This window comes from Typopeltis vanoorti, chromosome 2 (assembly GCF_054136105.1).
Source record: "Typopeltis vanoorti isolate ZY-2024b chromosome 2, IOZ_Tvanoo_1.0, whole genome shotgun sequence".
NCBI lineage: Eukaryota > Metazoa > Arthropoda > Arachnida > Uropygi > Thelyphonidae > Typopeltis > Typopeltis vanoorti.
In genome coordinates, this window is record NC_143550.1 from 61418195 (window position 1) to 61441862 (window position 23668).

Below are 23668 nucleotides of genomic sequence, written 5' to 3' on the forward strand. Positions count from 1 at the left end.
AAAACTGGCTAAACAAAAGTCACGGGATGACTTTGGCAAGAACATAGAAAATAAATATCAAGAAAGTGGTAAGATATTCTGGAGGTTGTTGAACAAGCTTAGAAATGGAGGAAAGAGTGCTGTAAAAGGAGTTAGAGATATTAAAGGTGGCATGAAAACTGGAGAAAAAGATATCTTTGAAGTATGGAGTAATTACTTCGAAAAATTGTTAAATGAAACAAGCGATGATAGCACAGTGGTAAAAAAACACTCAACAGGCATACAGTCAGGAATACATATCCATACTTGAAGTAGAAAAAGCCATCAAAGGCTTGAAATGTAGAAAGGCAGCAGGAGTAGATGATATTTGACCAGAAATGCTGAAGTATGGTGGTATTAAAAGTCTTACAGTGGCTGCACTGCATATTTCAGAAGGCCTGGACACAGAGAAGAATTCCTGATGATAATAAAACTGAATGTGAGAATTACATAGGTATTTCCCTACTGAGTGTTCCAGGAAAGATTTATGCCAGTATACTTGAGAAACTGGTTGAGAAGAATTGTGGAAGAAATGCTTGGTGAAGAACAAGCTGGATTCATGCCAAATAGAGGCTGTCAGGATCAGATCTTCACTTTACGACAATTAGTTGAGAAAGCATGGCAATATAACAAAGATCTGTATTTAAGTTTTGTCGATTTGGAAAAGGCATATGACAAGGTGCCAAGAGAGAAGCTATTCAATACACTACAGTTATATGGTGTCAGGGTATTATATCAAGCAATACTTAGTCTTTATTTGAGTTGCAAGTCAGCAGTACAGGGAGGTGGTTTAATGTTAAATCTGGTGTGAGACAAGGATGTACATTATCTTCTCTGTTATTCATTATTTATATGGATCACATTATGAAGGAAAGTGGTATTAAACATGATATCAGAATTGGAGATGTTAATGTCAACTCTTTGCTTTATGCGGACGATGTTATACTGCTAAATAAATCCGCTACAAGTCTGCAAGATTCCCTGACTAAATTGAATAACTATTGTAATAGATATGGTATGAAGGTCAGCAATAAAAAGACAAAGACAATGAAAATAGGTAGAATCGTTGAAAATGTCAACTGTGTTTTGAACGGAGAACCTGTGGAACAAGTAAAACATTTCAGCTACTTTGGCACGATTTTTAGTGAAGATGGTAAATTAAATATGGAAATAGACAACAGAATCAACACAGCTGGTGTGGTAGGAAATCAATTGAATAAATTCATGAAATAAGAGAGAAATTAGTCAGAACACTAAATTAGCTATATAAAAGACAATGTTCAAACCAGTTTTAACTTATGGATCTGAGAGCTGGGTTAGAAGTAAAACACTTGACCAAAGACTAGAGACCGCAGATATGAGAGTCCTGAGAAAGATTAGAGCCGTGAACAGATGGCATCAATGGCAATATCATATTAAAAATGATGATGATATTAGGAAAGAACTTGACATTGTCAGCATCCAGGAATGCATTAGCAGAGCTAATCTCAGGTGGTATGGTCACTTGAACAGAATGGGTGAGGAAAGATTAGCAAAACAAGTGTTCTCTGCCAGGTTGGCAAGAAAACGACCCAGAGGAAGACACCAAGATATAGGTGGATTGATACGGCACAAAGTGCTTTAGATGATAGAAATATAAGATCTGATAATGTTGGAGTCTTGACAAGTAACAGACTGATCTGGAGGAAAATGGTAGATAGGAAGTTAGTAATGATGTAAATTTTTCATGTAGTACTATCATATCCTGTACACCCCTTGAGGGTACATGTCAGGAATTTGATGATGAAAAGACACATCTAGGGATAATAATTAACCAAGTAAATTTATTTAGATATTAAATTATTAGGCCAGTATTTCACCTTAATCACCAAGGCATCTTTATGGATGCCTTGGTGACCTAGGATATACAATAAACATGTGCATGTAGGCACACCAGCATGAAAGCAACAAACACACTAGGTGTAAAAGGGCAGGATTCCTACAGTCCTAACTGACACCCTCTATGGGTATGGTGATGGGATTGTACTGAACATCACAAGATAGTTTCCTAAATTTTTGGTCATATGAGACAACTGAATTTGTTTAGATTTGGAATGACAAGATAATAATTCAAATTTCGGAATGCTGCAGAGATGAACTGGTTCTTTGACCAAAAAGATGGGCTCATATTTCTCATTTTTTACCTTTCTAGTAACAGATTTAATAAGTTATGCTGTGAAGCCACATTTATGGCTAAAAAAAAAAAAAATAAACACACCTATTTCTGAAGTAAAAGTCAATGTTCTTAAAACAAAACAAGACTTATTACAATGCTAAAGAATACCAATGATAAATGAATATTCTTTTAAGTGATCACAATACTTGCTATTACAGGCAGTCCCTGGGTTACGAACGAGATATGTTCCTGAGAACGTCTAAGTCAGATTTGTACGTAACTCAGATCCCTAATGAACAGCGCACATGTGGTAATAATAATAATAACAATACTATAATGGCTCATATAATAATACAGCGTAATACTGTAATAATAAGTTACAGAAACTATTGTGCTCTTTCTTTCAAACAAACAGAACATAAAAACAAACTCGTACAAAAGGTTTAGATAGGAGAGGAGAAATTTCAATAAAGAATATTAAAGGTTGCATCAATGTCTTGTTTACTGGAAGGGACATTTCTGAGGCAAGAAGGTAGGCTAACATTAATCGGAAAAAGATGATGATGGAGATTGTACTAGAGGATAAACCTGGAGTGGAGAATCAGGATTTGATTCCGTTTCTGGAGGAGGAAAGCTTACCACTGAAGTCAGTTTCTTGAAAGGTATCTAAAGTTCTTTGCACAGTCTTTTTCTTTTTTTCATCATAAATGGCCTTATAGCAGCTGATGTGTCTGCGCGGTTAGCCTAGTGGCTTTGCGCTTCGCAACCATATGCCTGGGGAAGGAGTGTCCTAGGTTTGATTCCCGTCGACGATGTGAGGAGCTAAAGGATCTTCCTCAGCCATAGCCATGTTAGCCGGTCTTGGGCGTGAACAGCAGGGTTTTTTCATCCGCAAGCAGGAAACAAACCAGCCCCGTGAACACACAGGGATACTTAGAAGCGGGGGGATGTGTGACCATCCAATCCTCATATACTTTGGTTACAAAATCCAAGGATGCCTGGAAGGTTGTGGGCCTTAAAGGCCTGTTAAAGCGATTGGGATAGGATAGCAGCTGATGTTCTCATGAAATGCACAGTAAACCTTTTTTTGAACTGCTGAATGTTAGGATCTTGCTCCTCAAGCTTAGCAAATCCTACTTCGATGAGACAAAAGGCTTCAGTTAATTATTTTGTCGTAAACTTTCTTGGCTCTAGATCTTCTGATTCTTCATGTTCTTATGTTTCTATCAGCTTCTTTTCTATCTCCATGAGGTCTTCATTGGTTAATTCTTGTGAATGGCACTCTAGTAAGTCAATGCCATCATTTTCATTGATGTCCAATTGCAGTGCACTGCCATTATCCATCACAGCTTTTCTGGCTTTAGATTGTCTTCTATGAAGTCATGAAAATCATCACAGAATTGAGGGCACAGTTGGTTCACATCCATTTAATTGTTGATTGCTTCACTTCCTCCCAAGAATCAGCAATGTTTTTGATGGCATCATCTTCTGTAGCCTTGAATTGCAGGAATGTATGTCGTAAGTAATAAGCCTTAAATGCAGAAATGACTCCCTGGTCCATTCTGTAGTAACAATGTAGTGTTGGGTGGCAAAAATATGACCTTAACATTAGGGTGAAGGTCATCTAAAGATGTTGGATGTCCAGGAGCATTGTCCAGCATAAGCAGAATCTTAAAGGGAATTTTCTTTTCGGAACAATAACGTTCAACAGCAGGAATAAAACAGTTCAAGAACCAATCTACAAACATGGCAAGTGTGACCTAGTCCCTTAAATTTGACTTCCAAATAACGGGAACTGCTTTAATAACGCAGCAAGGTGCGGGTTTGTTTACATGTGCAAAAACTAGTTCCAGAATTATTAATTTAATTATTTACTTATTAATTATCCTTATGGGGAGCCTTGGGAGCCCGTTCATAAGTACGGAACACCATAAGTCAGGTTGTCTGTAACCCGGGGACAGCCTGTATTAGCAAAGACCCCCCAATCAAAAGCCAACTTAAAACTCCTAGATAAATGTTACTTTATTAGATCAAATAACTATTTAAAAACTTGGGGCATACCATGCTAGACGAGCGAGGATACATGATCTACCAAAATTACACAAAACAGATATCCATCTAAGAACAAGTGTTCATTTATATCAGCAGTCTTACCTAACAGAACAGCTAAGTTCTTGTATAACACTTTCCATTCTCTCTCAGTTAACATTCTCCAGTTAAGAGTATAGCAGATTTACTGAATGTTATGTTTTAGATTCTAGCAATCAATATGTACTGCTAAAACATTGTTACATATTTTTATTTCTTCCATAAAAATAAAAACACAAATAACCTGCTAGTTAAGCTTATTATATTAATAAAAATAAATATAAATGGTCTTCGGAAATATATAGATAGTATTCAATAATTCTCATTATTTTTCTCCCCTTCAGGACTAGCATACTGTTTCCACTTAAATAACAAGCATCTTCATTTTTTTTGATCAAAGACTAGTAGAGAAACATTCTTCTACCATTGAGGAATAGTCAAATAACATACGAACATTAGCAATATGAAATATAACCATTACAAAATGCATAGATATCCACTATGTGTATATGTGAAATTTTTTACACTGATTTACAGTCAACTAAGAAATTCATAGAAATCAAAGAAATAGTCTGTTATAGTACAGGGTCTGTATATTTTCTTGTACTATAACACTATTTCTTTGATTAGAAATAGTGGTGTTTGCTATAATATAGTTATAATATTGGTGTTCGTAATTTCATTTTTCATTTTAATTAAAATTATAATGAAATCTGTGTCAAGAGGTTAATATCATAAAATAGCACCACATATGAATGGTTTACATAACCATTTACAGACAAACTAAGTAAAACAGTAAACAATTAAATATGTCAAAAATGTTGCAGCTGACTCACTATAGCAAACGAACATGACCAATGACGTAATTTGTTACAGTGGAAAGTTCACATCAGTGAATTTTCTTAATATGGATGCTATACGACTTTAGCTGGGACTTTTAAGTAGTCTGTTATAGTGAATGAGTTGAACATAATTAAATTGGCTACTATGCACTAGCATAAACTGATGAGACTGCATAATTTGTTAATTTTTTTTTGGTTTTATTTTAGTTAATATAATCACTTACCATTTACTATGACAGATTCTTTGGTTGTTTCAGTAGGTTTAATAGGTCTGTAGCTATTTAACTTACTAGGCATCTCTGTACTTTCTGAAAATAAATTCAACAATTGAATTTGCTTGATTCCCACTGTTTAGATAATGTGTTCCAGGCAATTTGCTTATATGTGTATGTGTAAAATAATTATAAGCACTAATTAAGAGCTCACTTATGAATCCCTCCCCCCCACTTCAAACATGAGCTATTAGGGTATCAGGGATATGATATTTGACGAGAATAACAGTGTAAAAGAGATGAAAGACTAGTTGCTACGTCATTGCATTCTCTATATTTTACTGATTTATATCTTCCCTTTCTATCTTTCAATCGCTATTTTTACTTCGTCAGATATCGGGCCTAATATACTTACATCTAGAATTGTTTCCTCTTCGGATACTGGCAAATTTATATTATGCTGTGCAAACCAGTATCCAATAGCAGAAAAGTCCTTGCTCAGGGAGACAATACTAGATTCTGAGGCATTCTTGCACAGTATCTTACTTTAATACGGCTCTATAGATTCAGAGAAAAGTCTGAATCTATACGGCTGTGTTAAAATAAATCATTGCATAAGAATGCCTCAGAATCTAGTATTGTCTCCCTGAGTAAGGATCTTTTTGGCTATAGGATACTGGCTGGTACAGCATAATATAAATTTCCAGTATCCAAAGAGAAAATAATCCTAGACGTAAGTATATTAGGCCCGATATCTGAAGAAGTAGATTAGCGATTGAAAGATAGAAAGGGAAGATATAAGTCAGTAAAATATATCAGAAGCTAAAAATGGAGGAAAGAGTGCTGTAAAAGGAGTTAGAGATGATAAAGGTGGCATGAAAACTGGAGAAAAAGATATCTTTGAAGTATGGAGTAATTATTTCGAAAGATGGCTAAATGAAACAAGCAGTGATAGCACAGTGGTAAAAAAACACTGACCAGGCATGCAGTCAGGAATACATATCCATACTTGAAGTAAAAAAAAGCCATCAAAGGTCGGAAATGTGAAAGGCAGCAGGAGCAGATGATATTCGACTCAAATATGGAGGTATAAAAGTCTTAATAAAAGGTGGCTGCACTGCATAATTCACACGGCCTGGACAGAGGGACGAAATCCTAATGATTGGAGTAGAGTTCTAATAGTACCCATATATACAAAAAGGGAAATAAAACTGAATGTGAGAATTACAGAGGTATTTCCCTACTGAGTGTTCCAGGCAAGATTTATGCCAGTATACTTGAGAAACGGTTGAGAAGAATTGTGGAAGAAAAGCTTGGTGAAGAACAAGCTGGATTCAGGACAAATAGAAGCTGACAGGATCAGATGTTCACTTTACAACAAATAGTTGAGAAAGCATGAGAATATAACAAAGATCTGTATTTAAGTTTTGTCGATCTGGAAAAGGCATACGACAAGGTACCAAGAGAGAGATGCTATTCAATATGCGGCAGTTATATGGTGTCAATGGGGCATTATATCAAGCAATACTTAGTCTGTATTTCAGTTGTAAGTCAGCAGTTAGAATTGAAAGAAGTACAGGAAAATGGTTTAATGTTAAACCTGGTGTGAGACAAGTATGTACATTATCCCCTCTGTTATTCATTATCTGTATGGATCACATTATGAAGGAAAGTGGTATTAACATGTTCATTGCCAAGCTTAAAATTGGAATTTCGTGTGTTGGACAAATTTTTTTTTTTTTTTTATTTAGTTTTTATTGTGCTCAAAATAAGTTAATATATTATTTATAAGCTTTTATTATTATGTACATAGGATTTATGTACTCTAAATATCTATTACGCGATATTGCGTAATATGTAATTCGGTCAAATAAGTTATATATTTTTACAAATAAAAAACATTTAAATATAATAATTATAACTTTAATTATCAGTCTTTTATAATCACATAGAATTTTTAAAAATAACGTACAAATAGAAAAAATAATTATCAAAAATCAACATTTATAGGGAACTTAACTAAAAAAAAAACAAAAACAATACTCAAAATAAATAAAAACCATACTTCAAGCACGCTAAATCAACGAATAACTAAACAAAATCGTCGTGTCGTCGCCTTGTCTGAACGCCGCCACTGTGTGCACTGGCTAACATAAACAATAGACAAGGGCTAGCAGCCATCCCAACTCCACGAAAGTTGGCCACTAGGGAAGGGACCAATATAAATATTACGCACCGTTTCGCTGTGGCTGCTATTCCGACGTCCACGCGATAACGCGTGATCGGCCAGCCGGTGAGAAGTCGCATCACGCGATAGGCAATGAACGTGTTAAACATGATATCAGAACTGGAGATGTTAATGTCAGCTATTTGCTTTATGCAGAGGTGTTAATAAAACTTCTAAATAAATCCGCTACAAGTTTGCCAGATTCCCTGACGAAAATTGAATAACTGTTGTAATAGATATGGTATGAAGGTCAGCAATAAAAAGACAAAGACAATGAAAAGAGGTAGAATCTTTGAAAATGTCAACTGTGGTGTGAACGTAGAACCTGTGGAACAAGAAAAGCACTTCACCTAATTAGGCACAATTTTTAGGGAAGATGGTAAATTAAATATGGAAATAGACAACAGAATCAACAAAGCTGGAATGTTAGGAAGTCAATTGAATAAATTCATAAGCCTATCAACGCGTTTAAATTCATATGGAATAAGAGAGAAATTAGTCGGAACACTAAATTAGCTGTACACAAGACAGTGTTCAAACCAGTTTTAAATTATGGATCTGAGAGCAGGGTCAGGAGTAAAACACTTGACCAAAGACTAGAGACCACAGATATGAGAGTCTTGAGAAAGATTAGAGGCGAGAACAGATGGAATCAATGGCAATATCACATTAAAAACAAGGATATTAGGAAAGAACTTGACATTTTTAGCATCCAGGAATGTGTTAGCGGAGCTAATCTCAGGTGGTATGGTCACTTAAACAGAATGGGCAAGTAAAGATTCGCAAACAAGTGTTCTCTGCCAGGTTGGTTGGAAAACGACCCAGAGGAAGACCAAGATATAGGTGGATTGATATGGTACAAAGTGCCTTAGATGATAGAAATATAAGATCTGATAATGTTGGAGTCTTGACAAGTAACAGACTGATTTTGAAGGAAAATTGTAGATAGGAAGTTAGTAATGATGTAAGTTTTTCATGTAGTACGATCATATCCTGTACACCCCTTGAGGGTACACGTCAGGAATTTGATAATGATGATAATAATAAATTTTCATTGTTATTTTATAGCCCAGTAAGCAAGCAATATTTGCCTTTGAAAGTTTTTTTGAAAGTGATAGAAAGTTTACATTTGGAATGAGTTGCCTTTGTATTGCATTACTTTTAAAATGCACAAATACCCCAAGAGCTTACTTGCCTTTTATTGCTTTTTTTTTTTTTTTTTGGATTAAACGTTTCACTAGTGTTACGTCATAGCTTTCTCTATATTTTACTGATTTATATATTCCTATTCTATCTTTCAATTGCTAATTTACTTCTTCAGATATAGGCCCTAATATACTTACATCTAGGATTGTTTCCTCTTCGGATACTGGCAAATTTATATTATGTTGCGCCAGCCAGTATCCTACAGCAGAAAAGATCCTTACTCAGGTAGACAATACTAGATTCTAAGGCGTTCTTACACAACGATTTATTTTAACACGGCCATATAGATTCAGACTGCAGTCGTGACCTAAATCTATAATTATATACACATTCTAATTCCTTCCGGCCAAAATAGGTTCTATTTTTATAAGTGATAATTCAGAATCGTAGTTAGGCATGACTCAGATTTAGGTAAATAAAACATGTTTGGTGGAATATCAAAGCAAAATACACTAAAGAAATTCATACATTCAATTTTTGTTTCATTGCTAAATAAGGAAACTCGAGTTAAGAGATATAATGTGCTCTAAATTAAATCAAAGGTTATAAAGCATGTAAAACACAGTAACTGGAAAATGGGATAGATTGCAAATAGCACGTTAAGCTAAAATTTCCCACTCAAGCTATTCATATGATAACATAAAAAACATTATAATGTTACTCCTATAAATCTACAATCCTAATCTCATTATGTTAATTCAATCACATACAACACAAAAGACTTCTTCCAAACAATCCTTCTTATTCCAAAAGTGGTTTTTACTATCTAATTAAGGTCTGTCCATAAAGTTCTTTAGAATAATGTTCATAATTTACATTCACAAATAATTTTGTCTCTTCAATGGAATTCTAAACATAATAGAGTAATTCTACTTTACCGAACTTTTTCCTGATGTCTTTCAGCACTATGTGTACGTCTTGTTACCTCTTGTTTATTGGCTGTCCTTATGCCAGCGTAGGGGCTGCTCTACATTCATAATTACTGCCGATAACGGACTCGATTCTCTGCGTCTCAGGAAATATTCCTTTCGATGGGACTTCTCTGCGAGGGCTCGATTCTGCTAGGGCTGGAAATCTCACCTTCAGCTCTGTGTGGATTCCTACAGCATTCTCAGGAAAACTCGCCATCTGACATCATAGTACTGACGCTTCATCCCCCTCACTCGAACCACCGGCTAACTTCCGAACCATGAAAACGATAAGACAAGAGAGCAGATACGGCACTCATTCCTTATATTCTTTGTTTGAGGATCCCCTTTTTTCGGAGTCCCCTTTGCATACGACCTATATCTTTTCTCCACTTGGGTTCATCCCTTGCTCTCCCCTTTGCTATTATACTCTTGTATTCACATCGACGTACCTTCCGCATAAGCTATTGCCTCCGGCGTTACGCTGGGCATGTGTATACCGTCTATGAATTGTTACTTTAATATCTATCTGGTATCTCACAGTCATTATATATAACTAAAATGAGGCTTAAATAATATTAGCAAATTCCTCTTTTAAGACATTCTCTAATTCAATCTTGGTATGATCAAAATAGATTAAAGTACGCGGTACATAAAATAAGTGCCATTTTATACATATGTGAAGAAGTTTCACTTTAATTTCAGCTGATGTGCAGGTCTGTGTCTGTGTAGTTTAGTATGTTAGATTCTGAATGAATGATTTCTTTGCAAGATTTTCTAATTTTCTAGAAAAACTCTTTTTGCTTCTCCCTCAATTCTCTGGGGATGAACCATCCATTCTTTCTGGGCCTTAGTGCGTATCTCGGCCCAGGTGACTGTATTGTTTCCTTATGACATGACTGAGTTTGCTCATTCCCATGATGTATATTCGGTGCTTCTTTGTATCTTAAGCATTCGGGAAGATATTCCTTCGACATGCTTTGCTCTTCTTCTCTCTTGTTGCTTCCTCTCGTGTACGGGGGTTGCTCTAGGATGTGTTTTCGTCATGTTCCCCAGACAGCCTCTGTTTTCTGTTGATTTCCCCCCTTTCCCCAGATGTTTTTGAGGGAGTCGCCTAGACAGACCAACCTACTTGATCTACATCTGTACAACTTTAGGCGATCTGAGTGGACTACTAAGATTCTTCCCTGATGTGTTGTCTCCCTTATCTTGTATGTCACGGGGGATAGTTTTTCTATAATTTCAAAGGGCCCTGTGGCGCTCCTTCCAAATTTTCCCCCTTTTTTTCTCCCAGAGTTCTGCTCCAACAGGACTAGGTTTCCTAGTTTTAAGTCTTTGTGTTTTCTCAATTTATTTGCATACGACCGGGCACGTTGGGAACACGCATTACTTAACTCTGCCACCAACTTGTGCCAGCCTGTTTTCTTTCATGAGGTTGGTCAAGTACTCATCGATGTCTGGGAATCCAGTGCTCGCCTTTGAATTTCTGAAATCATGCAGCAACAAGGGGCTTCCCTTGTTGCTGCATGGAGAACAATAAAGGCGTCCACAAGATGGGAATCCGACTCCGAAACCCGCCCTTCTGCTAGCTTGGAGAGAGAGAGCTTCAGAGTTGATTCATCCTCTCGCACATCCCATTTCCTTGGGGGTGATATGGGGAAGTAAACAGTTTCCTTATTCCCAATAATTTGCAGAGTTGGAGCATCACCTCGGCTGTGAAGTTGGTACCCTGGTCTGACAAAAGCGTTTCTGGAGTTCCATATCTAGAGAAAATCAGCTTGAAGAGCTTGCTTGCCATGGTCTTTGCCGTTTCATTCTTCATGGCTCTGGCTTCGTGAAACCTTGAGAACATGTTGATCACGACGAGTATGTACCTGTTTTCCTTTGAGGTAGTGGGGAGGGGTCCCACAATATCCATAACCACAGCTTGAAATGGCTGTGAGGGGAGCGGGAATGGTTGCAGTGGTGCTTTATCAGAAATGGCAGATTGCTGTTGACACACATGGCACGATGACACATAGTTCTCAATATCTTCTCTCATGCCCTTCCATAGGTATCTGTCCGTCACCCTTTTCCAGGTTCTGTGGATACCCTGATGTCCGGCTATGTCTGCATGATGAAAAGAGTACAAATCCCAAGGAATCATGACTTTAGGAACCAGAATTTTTTCCTTCCACCTCCCTGTGACGTCTTGTTTTGACAACAAAAGTCCATCTTCATCCATATGTATGGTATTATGGAACACTTGGTTGTGAGAGGTTCTCCCCTTTTGACAATCTTTCGTGCATTTGTTGGAATAACAGAGAGTGTGAAAAAGTGTAATTATTAAGTTTCTAAGATGAATGCAGGTATGTCTCAACAAACGGGCTCAGAATTGGATGACACTGAATTAATTCCTCAAAATGATTGATCCCCTGCAAGTATTCGCACAATTCTCTGGAGAAGATGATTGTGTGCATGCATTCTTTAAACACGTCGAGGAGCTCAGAGGAATGGAGGTGACATACAAACTCGTCATGCTCATACGTGGAAGGCTAATAGGGAGAGCAAAGAAATTTCTTTGCTCGCAACCCATCCTAAGAAGAACCCTGACATATGAACAATTCAAAGACATTCTGATCTCTGAATTCTACAGGGGAGGAATTGTTCATGTACTTGGCAAGCTTTACAAGTGCTTCCAAAGAAAAGGGGAGAGAGTCAATACTTTTATTAATAGAATATTGACTCTCACCCGAGAACTGAGAACCTCACCAGAGAAACGAGACCACCTTGAGTGGGTAGCGCTCCAACAGTTTTGAACAGGCCTCTCCCATGAACTGCAAGAAAGTGCACACCTGAAGGGAGCAGAAAGCCTCGATAAATGCTATGAGGTAGTCAAAGAAAGAGAGAGAATATTGAGAGACATGGCACAGAACGCTAATCTAAGAAATTTAATATTAGAAGTCTCAGGAGAGATTTCTAATATTAAACCTCCCCAAAAGCGAATCAAAGCATCAGTCGCCTCCAAAAATCAAGACTAAGGGAAAGCTCTGCAAAATGCAGAGTGTGAGCCCCACAGAGATGCAAGATGAAAAGAACCTCATCTTGGTCGAAGGTTTCATAGAGAATATCCCTTGCAATTTCCTCTTAGGTAATGGAGCACATATTTCAGTCATCCCTCATTCACTATTCAAAAAACTAAGCACCCTGAGTAATGATAGCTTGGTTGAACTTCAACAACCCCACAAAATCATTGGTATTGCCAGAGTTGAATTTTGTTCCACCACAAAAATTAATGTAAACATTTCCATGCCTTGTTTCCCCATAAGCTTTATGCACGGACTGATAGTTCTCCCTGAGATCTTGGGCCTGGGCAACCAAATTGTGTTGGGATTGGACTTCTTGAGAAGAAATCAATTTGTATGTAACTTTGTTAACCAATCGCTGTCAATCTGTGGGAGAACTTTCAAACCTAAAATCGGTCCCGATAATGTAAGCAAAATAAGTGTAACTAGGTCGGTTGTGGAGGATAATTGGGGGGAAAGCCAAGATGGGTGGAGGGAGAGACTCGTGCACAATGCTCTGAAGCTGCATGACTCCAATCCCATTAAGGAGGAGCTCAAAGAATTTTTTCAACTGGCATATGAGAGATATCCCCAGGTATTCACTGAGGGAATCACCTCCCTACCCTCCACAAACATGGTTGAGCATACGGTGCAAGTCACTTCTGGGACACTGATATATGTTAAGCAGTACCAGACACATTCGAAACACCTAGACAAATTGAAGAAATTATTAATGGAACATGAAAAGGTGGAAATCATCGAGAGGTCAAACTCCCATTGGAACAGCCCTTTCATTCTGGTTGAAAAGTCAAATGGAGACCTAAGGTTTGTACTAGACCTAAGGGAAGTCAATATAGTCACTAAACCAATTGACTTCCCTGTATGCACGATAGAAGAGTTACTGGTTGGCCTGGAGGGAGCAAGTGTTTTCAAAATTGGATCTGAACTCTGGCTACTTTCAAATTCCCCTCAGAAGGGAGGACAGACAGTATTTTGCTTTTACTAAACGTGACAAAAATACCACCTGTGCCGACTTCCCAAGGGGGGATAAAGCATCAGTATTATGATGTCGGATGGCGAGTTTTCCTGAGAATGCTGTAGGAATCCACACAGAGCTGAAGGTGAGATTTCCAGCCCTAGAAGAATCGAGCCCTCGCAGAGAAGTCCCATCGAAAGGAATGTTTCCTGAGACGCAGAGAATCGAGTCCATGATCGGCAGTAATTATGAAGGTAGCATAGCCCCTACGCTGCCGTAAGGACAGCCAATAAACAAGAGGCAACCAGATGTACCCACGGTGCTGAAAGACAGCAGGAAAAAGTTCGGTAAAGTAGAATTACTCTATTATGTTTAGAATTCCTTTGAAGAGAGAAAATTATTTGTGAATGCAAATTATGAACATTATTCTAAAGAATTTTGTGGACAGACCTTAATTACATAGTTAAAACTCCTTTTGGAATAAGAAGGATTGTTTGGAAGAAGTCTTTTGTGTTGTATGTGATTGAATTAACATAAAGAGATTAGGATTGTAGATTTATAGTAACGGAGTAACATTATAATGTTTGTTATGTCATCTTATGAATAGCTTGAGTGGGAAATTTTAGCTTAACGTGCTATTTGCAGTCTATCCCATTTTCCAGTTACTGTGTTTTACATGCTTTATAACCTTTGATTTAATTTAGAGCATGTTATATCTCTGAACTCGAGTTTCCTTATTTAGCAATGAAACAAAAATTGAATGTATGAATTTCTTTAGTGTATTTTGCTTTGATATTTCAACAAACATGTTTTATTTACCTAAACCTGAGTCATGCCTAACTACGATTCTGAATTACCACTTATAAAAATAGAACCTATTTTGGCCGGAAAGAATTAGAATGTGTATATAATTATAGATTTAGGTCATAACTGCAGTCTGAATCTATATGGCCATGTTAAAATAAATCATTGTGTAAGAACGCCTAAGAATCTAGTATTGTCTACCTGAGTAAGGATCTTTTCTGCTATAGGATACTGGCTGGCGCAGCATAATATAAATTTGTCAGTATCCGAAGAGAAAACAATCCTAGATGTAAGTATATTAGGGCCGATATCTGAAGAAGTAAATTAGCAATTGAAAGATAGAATAGGAATATATAAATCAGTAAAATATAGAGAAAGCTATGACGTAACACTAGTGAAACGTTTAAACCAAAAAAAAAAAAAAAGCAATAAAAGGCAAGTAAGTTCTTGGGGTGTTTGTGCATTTTAAAACTAATGCAATACAAAGGCAACTCATTCCAAATGTAAGCTTTCTATCACTTTCAAAAAAACTTTCAAAGGCAAATATTGCTTGCTTACTGGGCTATAAAATAACAATGAAAATTTATTATCATCATCAAATTCCTGACATGTACCCTCAAGGGATGTACAGGATATGATAGTACTACATGAAAAACTTACATCTTTACTAACTTCCCATCTACAATTTTCCTCCAAATCAGTCTGTTACTTGTCAAGACTCCAACATTATCAGAGTTTATATTTCTATCATCTAAGGCACTTTGTACCATATCAATCCACCTATATCTTGGTCTTCCTCTGGGTCGTTTTCCTGCCAACCTGGCAGAGAACACTTGTTTTGCTAATCTTTACTCCCATTCTGTTTAACGGACCATACACACCTGAGATTAGCTCTGCTAACGCATTCCCGGATGCTAACAAGTTCTTTCCGAATATCCTCGTTTTTAATATGATATTGCCATTGATGCCATCTGTTCATGCCTCTAATCTTTCTCAGGACTCTCATATCTGCGGTCCCTAGTCTTTGAGCGAGTGTTTTACTCCTGACCCAGCTCTCAGATCCATAATTTAAAACTGGTTTGAACACTGTCTTGTGTACAGCTAATTTAGTGTTCCGACTAATTTCTCTCTTATTCCATATGAATTTAAATGCGTGGATAGGCTTATGAATTTATTGAATTGACTTCCTACCATACCAGCTTTGTTGATTCTGTTGTCTATTTCCATATTTAGTTTAATCTTAATTAAATATTGTGCCTAATTAGGTGAAATGTTTTACTTGTTCCACAGGTTCTACGTTCACACCACAGTTGACATTTTCAACGATTCTACCTATTTTCATTGTTTTTGTCTTTTTATTGTTGACCTTCATACCATATCTATTACAACAGTTATTCAATTTTCGCCAGGGAATCTTGCAAACTTGTAGCAGATTTATTTAGAAGTATAATACATCCGCATAAAGCAAAGAGCTGGCATTAACATCTCCAATTCTGATATCATGTTTAATAAAATTATAATAACGGAATTAACTCACGTCAATTATTCTTTATTTGTAGAATTTTCACCTGAGTATCACAGGCATCATCAGTACAGGTACAAGGCTAATTAAACAATAACTGTTATATTCACAGAGCGCCACCTAAGTAGCTAAGGTTAAATTTCATAAATTTATTTTTATTTTTTTTAAATTTAATTATTAAATAATAATTATTTAATTATCATAATTTTGTTTTGTTTTTTTTTATATATATATGTATTCAATTATATGTTAGGAAAGATTTGCTGCCTTATACAGTACTATCTCCCACAAGGGGGAAAGACGTAAACCATCGGATCTGTTTAGGTTAGGGGAGTGAAGTAATGTTTCACATGTTTCTTTGTATAGCGGTTCCATTAGGAACCGACTTTTGTGAATGACTTTTGTCTTGTTCCACTTAACTCTATGTCTGGTGTTGATGGCATGTTCTGCAATTCCAGACTGTTCAAGGTACTGGATGTACAACTGGTGTTCTTCTAACTGGACCTGAGCAGATCTTCCTGTTTGTCCAAAATATGATAATCCACACATGAGCAGGGAATCTGGTAGACACCTGGATAGCTGAGATGTGGGAGCTTGTCCTTTGGAGACATTAAGAAAGTGGAGATTTTTCTGACGGGTCGAAAAGCCACACAGATATTTAGTGGTTTTAGCACCTTAGCTTAGCTATGCATTCACTAACCCCTTGTACATAGGGGATAGGTATATGTGTAGGTTCTTCTGTACTTGAAGAGGATGCTGGAGCACGACTACTTAAAGTTCTTTTTATAAAGGACTTGTTATAGCCATTGGATATGAAATAGGAATTAATATACTGTAATTCTTTTTATAAAAGTTCTTCTGAAGAGCAAAAGGAGTGGGCTCTAAGAACTAGTGTTTTTATAGTAACTGCCTTTTGGCTGGGATGGTGATGTGATTCAGCGTGGATGTACTGGCCTGTATGAGTCTCTTACCTATAGACTGTGAATTGAAGATAACCATTTGGTTGGTGAAGAATTAAGAGGTCTAGAAATGCTAACTGCTTATTTACTTCTACTTCTAGGGTGAACTGGATCCTTGGATGAAGTGCATTAATTTTTTAGAGAAACAGTTGTAGTTCTTCTGAGGTGCCCTTCCATATGGCAAAAATGTCATCCACATATCTGAACCAAATGTTAAGTCTGGGTCGTTAGGTCTTTTTTTTTTTATGATATTAAATAATTAAATTTAAAAAAATAAAAATAAATAAATAATAATAAAATATATTTAGGAAATTTAACCTTAGCTACTTAGGTGGCGCTTTGTGAATATAACAGTTATTGTTTAATTAGCCTTGTACCTGTAATGATGATGCCTGTGATACTCAGGTGAAAATTCTACAAATAAAGAATAATTGACGTGAGTTAATTCCGTTATTATAATTACTATTACTATTATTACGGGCAACTCCAGGGAGTCATTGGACTCATCGAGGGAGGCCCCAAATCATATTCATCACAACTATTTGACATTCATACAGTATCTATCATACCTCGCCTTAAACTCATTCACTGTCACAGCATCCACCACAGACTCAGGGAGCGCATTCCACTCATTCACTACTCTAAAAGTAAAGAACCCAGCTCTAACACCTTTACTAACCACACTTTTGCCCAGTTTCCATGGATGTCCCCTAGTCCTCCCACAACCAGCCCTGTACTCAAAAATATCTTCTGAATTAATTTTATAGAAACCCTTCAGTAATTTGAATGTCTCAATCATATCTCACCTCCTCCGCCTATCAACCAATTTTTGCAACCCACAAATCCTCAACCTGTTCTCATACGGTTCATTCCACAGACCTGCTATCATCTTGGTCACTCGCCTCTGGATCCTCTCCACCTCCTCCCCATCAAGAAGAAACCTAGGTGACCAAATTTGAGCACAGTAGTCTAGATGGGGTCTTATCAAGGCTCGATACAGAGGAACAATAACCTGCTTGTCTCTGCTTGTCATCGTATTCTTCAGCAACCAAGTGATTTGATGAGCTGTTTTGGTCACTTTTGCAATGTGTCCCCTAAATTTCAATTCCTTATCTACCAACACTCCTAAATCTCGTGCCTCATCAATTTCCTGGAGCACGGTTCCACCAATGCAGTAAACTGCCGCCAATCTTTTCACCCCAAAATGCATAACCTTACATTTTGCCACATTAAACTGACATCCATTCTCCTTAGCCCAGACCTCCAATCTATCCAAATCATCCTGCAAAATTTTGACGTCATCTGCATTCACTATTGCCCTACCCAACTTCGCATCATCCGCAAACGAATGAACTGTTCCTCTCAGATCATTTCCTATATCATTTATGAACAAATTAAACAGCAGTGGTCCAAGAACAGATCCTTGTGGCACACCACTAGTCACAGGCCGCCTTGTGGACTCTACTCCCGAGTAAACCACTCTCTGATATCTCTCCGTCAACCACTCTCTGATATCTCTCCGTCAACCACCCTCCTATCCATCTCACCAACCCTATGTCCATTCCCATATGCTGCAATTTACTGATTAGAATTCCATGTGGAATCCTGTCAAAGGCCTTGGCAAGGTCCAGTAGAATCACCGTAAAACCATTACCCTTATCCAGTTCAGCCGTCACTGTGTTATAATACGTGAGCAAGTTACTGAGGCATGACCTACCCTTCACAAAACCATGCTGTCCCCGATACAGTATCCCATTTTCTTCTATCCAATCTTGTATTTTCCTCTTGACTATTTTCTCTAAGACCTTGACAATGATTCCTGATATGCTAATCGGTCGGTAATTTACTACAGCAGTCTTGGAACCACCTTTATGCAGTGGAACTATTTTCCCCTCTTTCCACCCGCTCGGGACTAACCCAGACCCGAGACTCAAATTAAACAAAATGGTCAAGGGTACTGACAATTCTTTAGCTGCTTCTCGTACAACACGAGCTGGTATACCATCCAATCCCACAGATGTATTGACATTGAGGTTATGCAATAGACTACTCACCTCCACTTCATTAACCACAATTCCCGTATAATCTACTGGTTTATTCGTTTCTGCAATGTCACCACCTGGATGATATACTTTTGCAAAGTGCTCACTCAGTAACTCAACTATCTCAACTGATTCAGTTACCTCCCTACCATCGGCATTCTTTAAAATCAATCTGCCATGTACATTTTTCCTTTTACTTGCTACATATCTAAAAAACTGTTTAGGATTCTCTTTAGCCTGCATGGCCAATGTTCTTTCGTAATCCTTTTTTGCTTTTCTTACCACACTCGTCACCCTTCTGGCCTGTGCTTTATACCGTTCATGTGCCTGCCGGTCACCCTTCTCCTTAAATTCCCTCCATAGTTGTTTCTTTTTTTGCAACTCAAGCTTAATGGTGTTATTCATCCATTTAACCCCTACTTGATTTATTATACGGACTCTAGGTATACAGTCAGCCATTGCTTCATGCAAGCACTTCTTAACTACCTCCCATGCACTATCAACTTCTAGTCCTTGCAGTTGTACATGCCATGGCACTGAACCAATCAAACTCCTAAGCTTGTCATACTTTCCAGCCCGATAATTCCACATGTACCCTGTCTTAATTGAAAATTCTACACCTTTAGCCACCTCCCAAGTTAAGACCCTATGATCACTCTCACCGATTGGTGGCAATGTGGTCATATTTGTTACAGCCAAATCCTCAGATGTAATTACTAGGTCAAGCACTCTCTGACCCCTAGTATTTTCCATTACATGCTGTCGCAGATAGTTATCCCTTAATAACCCATAAAATCCAGTTCCTTCCTTCCGTGTGTCCTCTCCTCACTCCAATCAATGCGACCATAGTTGAAATCTCCCATAATAATCACCCTCCTTCCACCCATTTCTTCTATTTGCTTGTGCATACTGTCACCACCATCTTTTCCATCACCTGGTCTATAGCAGCACCCAATTGTATATTTAGTTCTGCTAGCCACAATCTCACACCAAATGGCCTCAAATGTGCTCTTTTCTCTATCCTGCAATTCAACTTCTATTCTCCTTGGCTGGAGCTCATCAGCTATCATCAACAATACTCCTCCCCCATTTTATTCTCTCTGTCATTCCTGAACACACTATACCCATCACATTCAATCCCACTAGTTATATCATCTACAGTCAGCCATGTTTCACTAATACCTATAACCTGTGGTCTGGAAGTGCCAACCATGGCCAAAAACTCTTCCTTCTTGTTCCTAATACTCCTAGTATTAGTGTACATGAATTTAAGACCCCCATTAGCCCCAACCCTACCTTGATGCCTTATATTAACTATCCCACTCAGATTTGTTGTCCTTATTTGCTCTGGCATATTATATTCATTCTTACATTCAACTGCCTCCATAAGGACTGTATCTTTACCCCCCCCCCCCCAACAAATCTAGTTTCCCTGAGTTTGCACATCCACTACATTCAGCAACACTTTCTCAAGTCTTCTTACACCGTAACCATTCAAATGCAAGCCATCCATCTTATATAGATCCTTTCGCCCATCAAACTCACTCCACACATCCACAAATTCCACACCACTCGTCATACATAACCCACGCATAAAGTCATTTGCAATTATAGCCCTCCTTTTAAACATTTCACTGTCATACCGTGGCAAAAGACTAATCATTCTAACTCTCTCACTCTTTTCTTTTGCTACCTCAAACAATTCATTCAGGTCTTCTATCATTTCCATTTTATCTCCTTTCAAATCATTCGTACCTGCCACAACAATCATTTCTTTCACCCTTTCCTTTTGCTAATAGACGCAGTTACGTCCTTTATGGTCGCACCAGGTTGGTACGATTTTGTCAAATCCTCTACTAACACACCTCGTACTAACGAGTCTCCATACAGCACTCTATCCTTCATTTTGTTCATGCTCACATTCATACGTCTATTTTTCCTGTAATTACTAATAATAATTAGTAATATGTCTACTCACAGTATTTCCTTACTGAAACTTATGTTTAATACCACTTTCCTTCATAATGTGATCCATATAGATAACGAATAACAGAGGGGATAATGTACATCGTTGTCTCACACCAGATTTAACATTAAAACATTTTCTTGTACTTCTTTCAATTCTAACTGCTGACTTACAACTCAAATAAAGACAAAGTATTGCTTGATATAATGCCCCATTGACACCATACACCTGTAGCGTATTGAATAGCTTCTCTCTTGGCACCTAGTCATATGCCTTTTCCAGATCGACAAAACTTAAATACAGATCTTTGTTATATTCCCAAGTTTTCTGAACTATTTGTCGTAAAGTGAAGACCTGACAGCCTCTATTTCGCCTGAATCCAGCTTGTTCTTCACCAAGCTTTTCTTCCACAATTCTTCTCAACCGATCTTGCGCGGAACACTCAGTACGGACATACCTCTGTAATTCTCACATTCAGTTTTATTTCCCTTTTTGTATATGGGTACTATTAGAGCTCTACTCCAATCATCAGGATTTCGTCCTTCTGTCCAGGCCGTCTGAATTATGCAGTGCAGCCACCTTTTATTAAGGCTTTTATACCTCCATATTTGAGTCGAATATCATCTGCTCCTGCTGACTTTCACATTTCAGGCCTTTGATGGCTTTTTCTACTTCAAGTATGGATAGGTATTCCTGACTACATGCCTTGGCAGCGTTTTTTACCACTGTGCTGTCATCACTGCTTGTTTCATTTAGCAATTTTTCGAAATAATTACACCATATTTCAAAGATATCTTTTTCTCCAGTTTTCATGCCACCTTTAATATCTCTAACTCCTTTTACAGCACTCTTTCCTCCATTTCTAAGCTTGTTCAACAACTTCCAGAATATCTTACCACTTTCTTAATATTTATTTTCTATGTTCTTACCAAAGTCTTCCCATGACTTTTGTTTAGCTAGTTTTACACAGTGTTTAGCTTTCTTACATTTGTCTCTGTATTCTCTAAGACAAAGTTGACTTATTTGCCAGGAACTTTTGATATGCTTTCTTCTTTTCCTTCACTGCCTCTTTAACTTCTTGTGTCCACCATGGAGTTCTGATTTTTCTATCCTTACAGACAACCTCACCACATGCCTCTCTGACTGAATCAATCAGGGTTTTCTTCAAGGTTTGCCACTGAATCTCCAAGGTTTGGTTCCTGTTCTCAAACTCTTTCATTTTTTCTTCAATAATCTTTGTGTATTTTAGTCTGCAGTTCACATCTGAGAGCTGCTCAACTTTTATTCGCTTTAAAACTTTCTAACATGTTATTCTTTTCAATATGAAATTCAATTTTATCTTGATCAAGACTAAATAGTGATCACTTTCAATTTCAAATCCTCTGTACACGCTGGTTTCCTGAACCAGGGAGAAAACATCACTATCAACAATAACATAGTCAATGAGACTTTTCTTGTTCCTTGCCTCTTCTCTCCGTGTGAATTTTGCACATTTTTATGTTGGAACATGGTGTTAGTAATAAGCAGTCCATGTCCTGAGCAGAAATCCAGCAGGTATTTGTCATTATTATTAGCTTTGCTCTTTTCTCCAAAATTTTCCCAAAATATTTTTGTATGTGTGACAATCATTTCCTACTCTACTATTTAGATCCCCAACAAAGACCAACTTTTCTTTTTTCATTCTGTCAGCTGCTTTCCCTAAAGCATCAAAAAATCCCTCCAGTTCTACCTTAGTAGAACCTTCTGTGGACCTTAGGAACAAATAAGTCTCATTGTCCAATTCCCCATTTTGATATTTGCCCACATCACTCTACTTGAGACTGACTGCCATTCAAGAAGATTGGCCTTGTATTTTGTGTTGAATACTATGGCTACTCCTTCTTTTCCTTGATTGTCATTTCCTGAACATAACATTTTGTATTTATTGCCCAGAAAGATCTCACCAATTTTTGTCTTTTTTGTTTCAGTCACCCCTATTATGTCGATCTGGTACTTAACTAATTCCTCAGCTAGCTGCATTTCTTTGCCATTCAGGCTTCTTATGTTGATAGTACCGATCTTTAATGCTGGTGATGTTGAGTTGGGGTATGCTTTCAGATTTGTGCCAGTAACTGACTTTTTGCAGTTTGTCCTGGTTCCTTGGCAAAAACAATGGGGGTGCCTTGTTTAATGAGGTGATGCCCCAGCCAGCATGAAATTCTGTCATGTTGTACCATCATTTTGTATTTTGGTTTAAGCCAATAAGAATACAATTTGGTCGGCTAAATCCCAAATTGTCAGCCCATTCTCATTCGTTCAGTATCCAGGTAGATACCCAACAGAGTGCACCACGAGAAGGTGAGGACTGGACATTAGGTCAGAAGCCCTGGTCGGTTCTCTGCAATCCTTTAAAGGCTATGTGGAGGTCTCCTCTCAGTTATACAGCTTTGACCTTTAAGAACACCCCCCCCCCCGCCAGAAAATTATGTTTGTTTAATTGTGAGCAAAATTATTTTTCTTGTTGAATTACTACTCATTGATTCTGTGCAACACCATAAAAGAGAACTAGAATGAAAACTTTCAATATGGTAATCAAAATATCAGTTCAAAAATGACAAATGTACAGAGAGTTTTCGGTATATTGTAAATTATTAGTTCAGAAGGTGCTATTCAGAAAGTAAAAAGCTACTACCATCGTGCAGTTAAGTCTAAATATTTTA

General features: G+C 37.5%; 1 protein-coding gene across 4 annotated transcripts in view; it reads right to left on the bottom strand.

Annotated features, from left to right (window-relative positions):
- The window catches only part of LOC150109078 (uncharacterized), a 324345-nt gene that overhangs the window by 60619 nt on the left and 240058 nt on the right, over positions 1–23668 (bottom strand). For all 4 annotated transcript variants that reach the window (XM_090411522.1, XM_090411531.1, XM_090411541.1 and 1 more), the window contains exon 10: positions 5328–5411. In XM_090411522.1, the coding sequence (XP_090267648.1) occupies positions 5328–5411 (84 nt within the window). The remainder of the gene's footprint in view (positions 1–5327; positions 5412–23668) is intronic.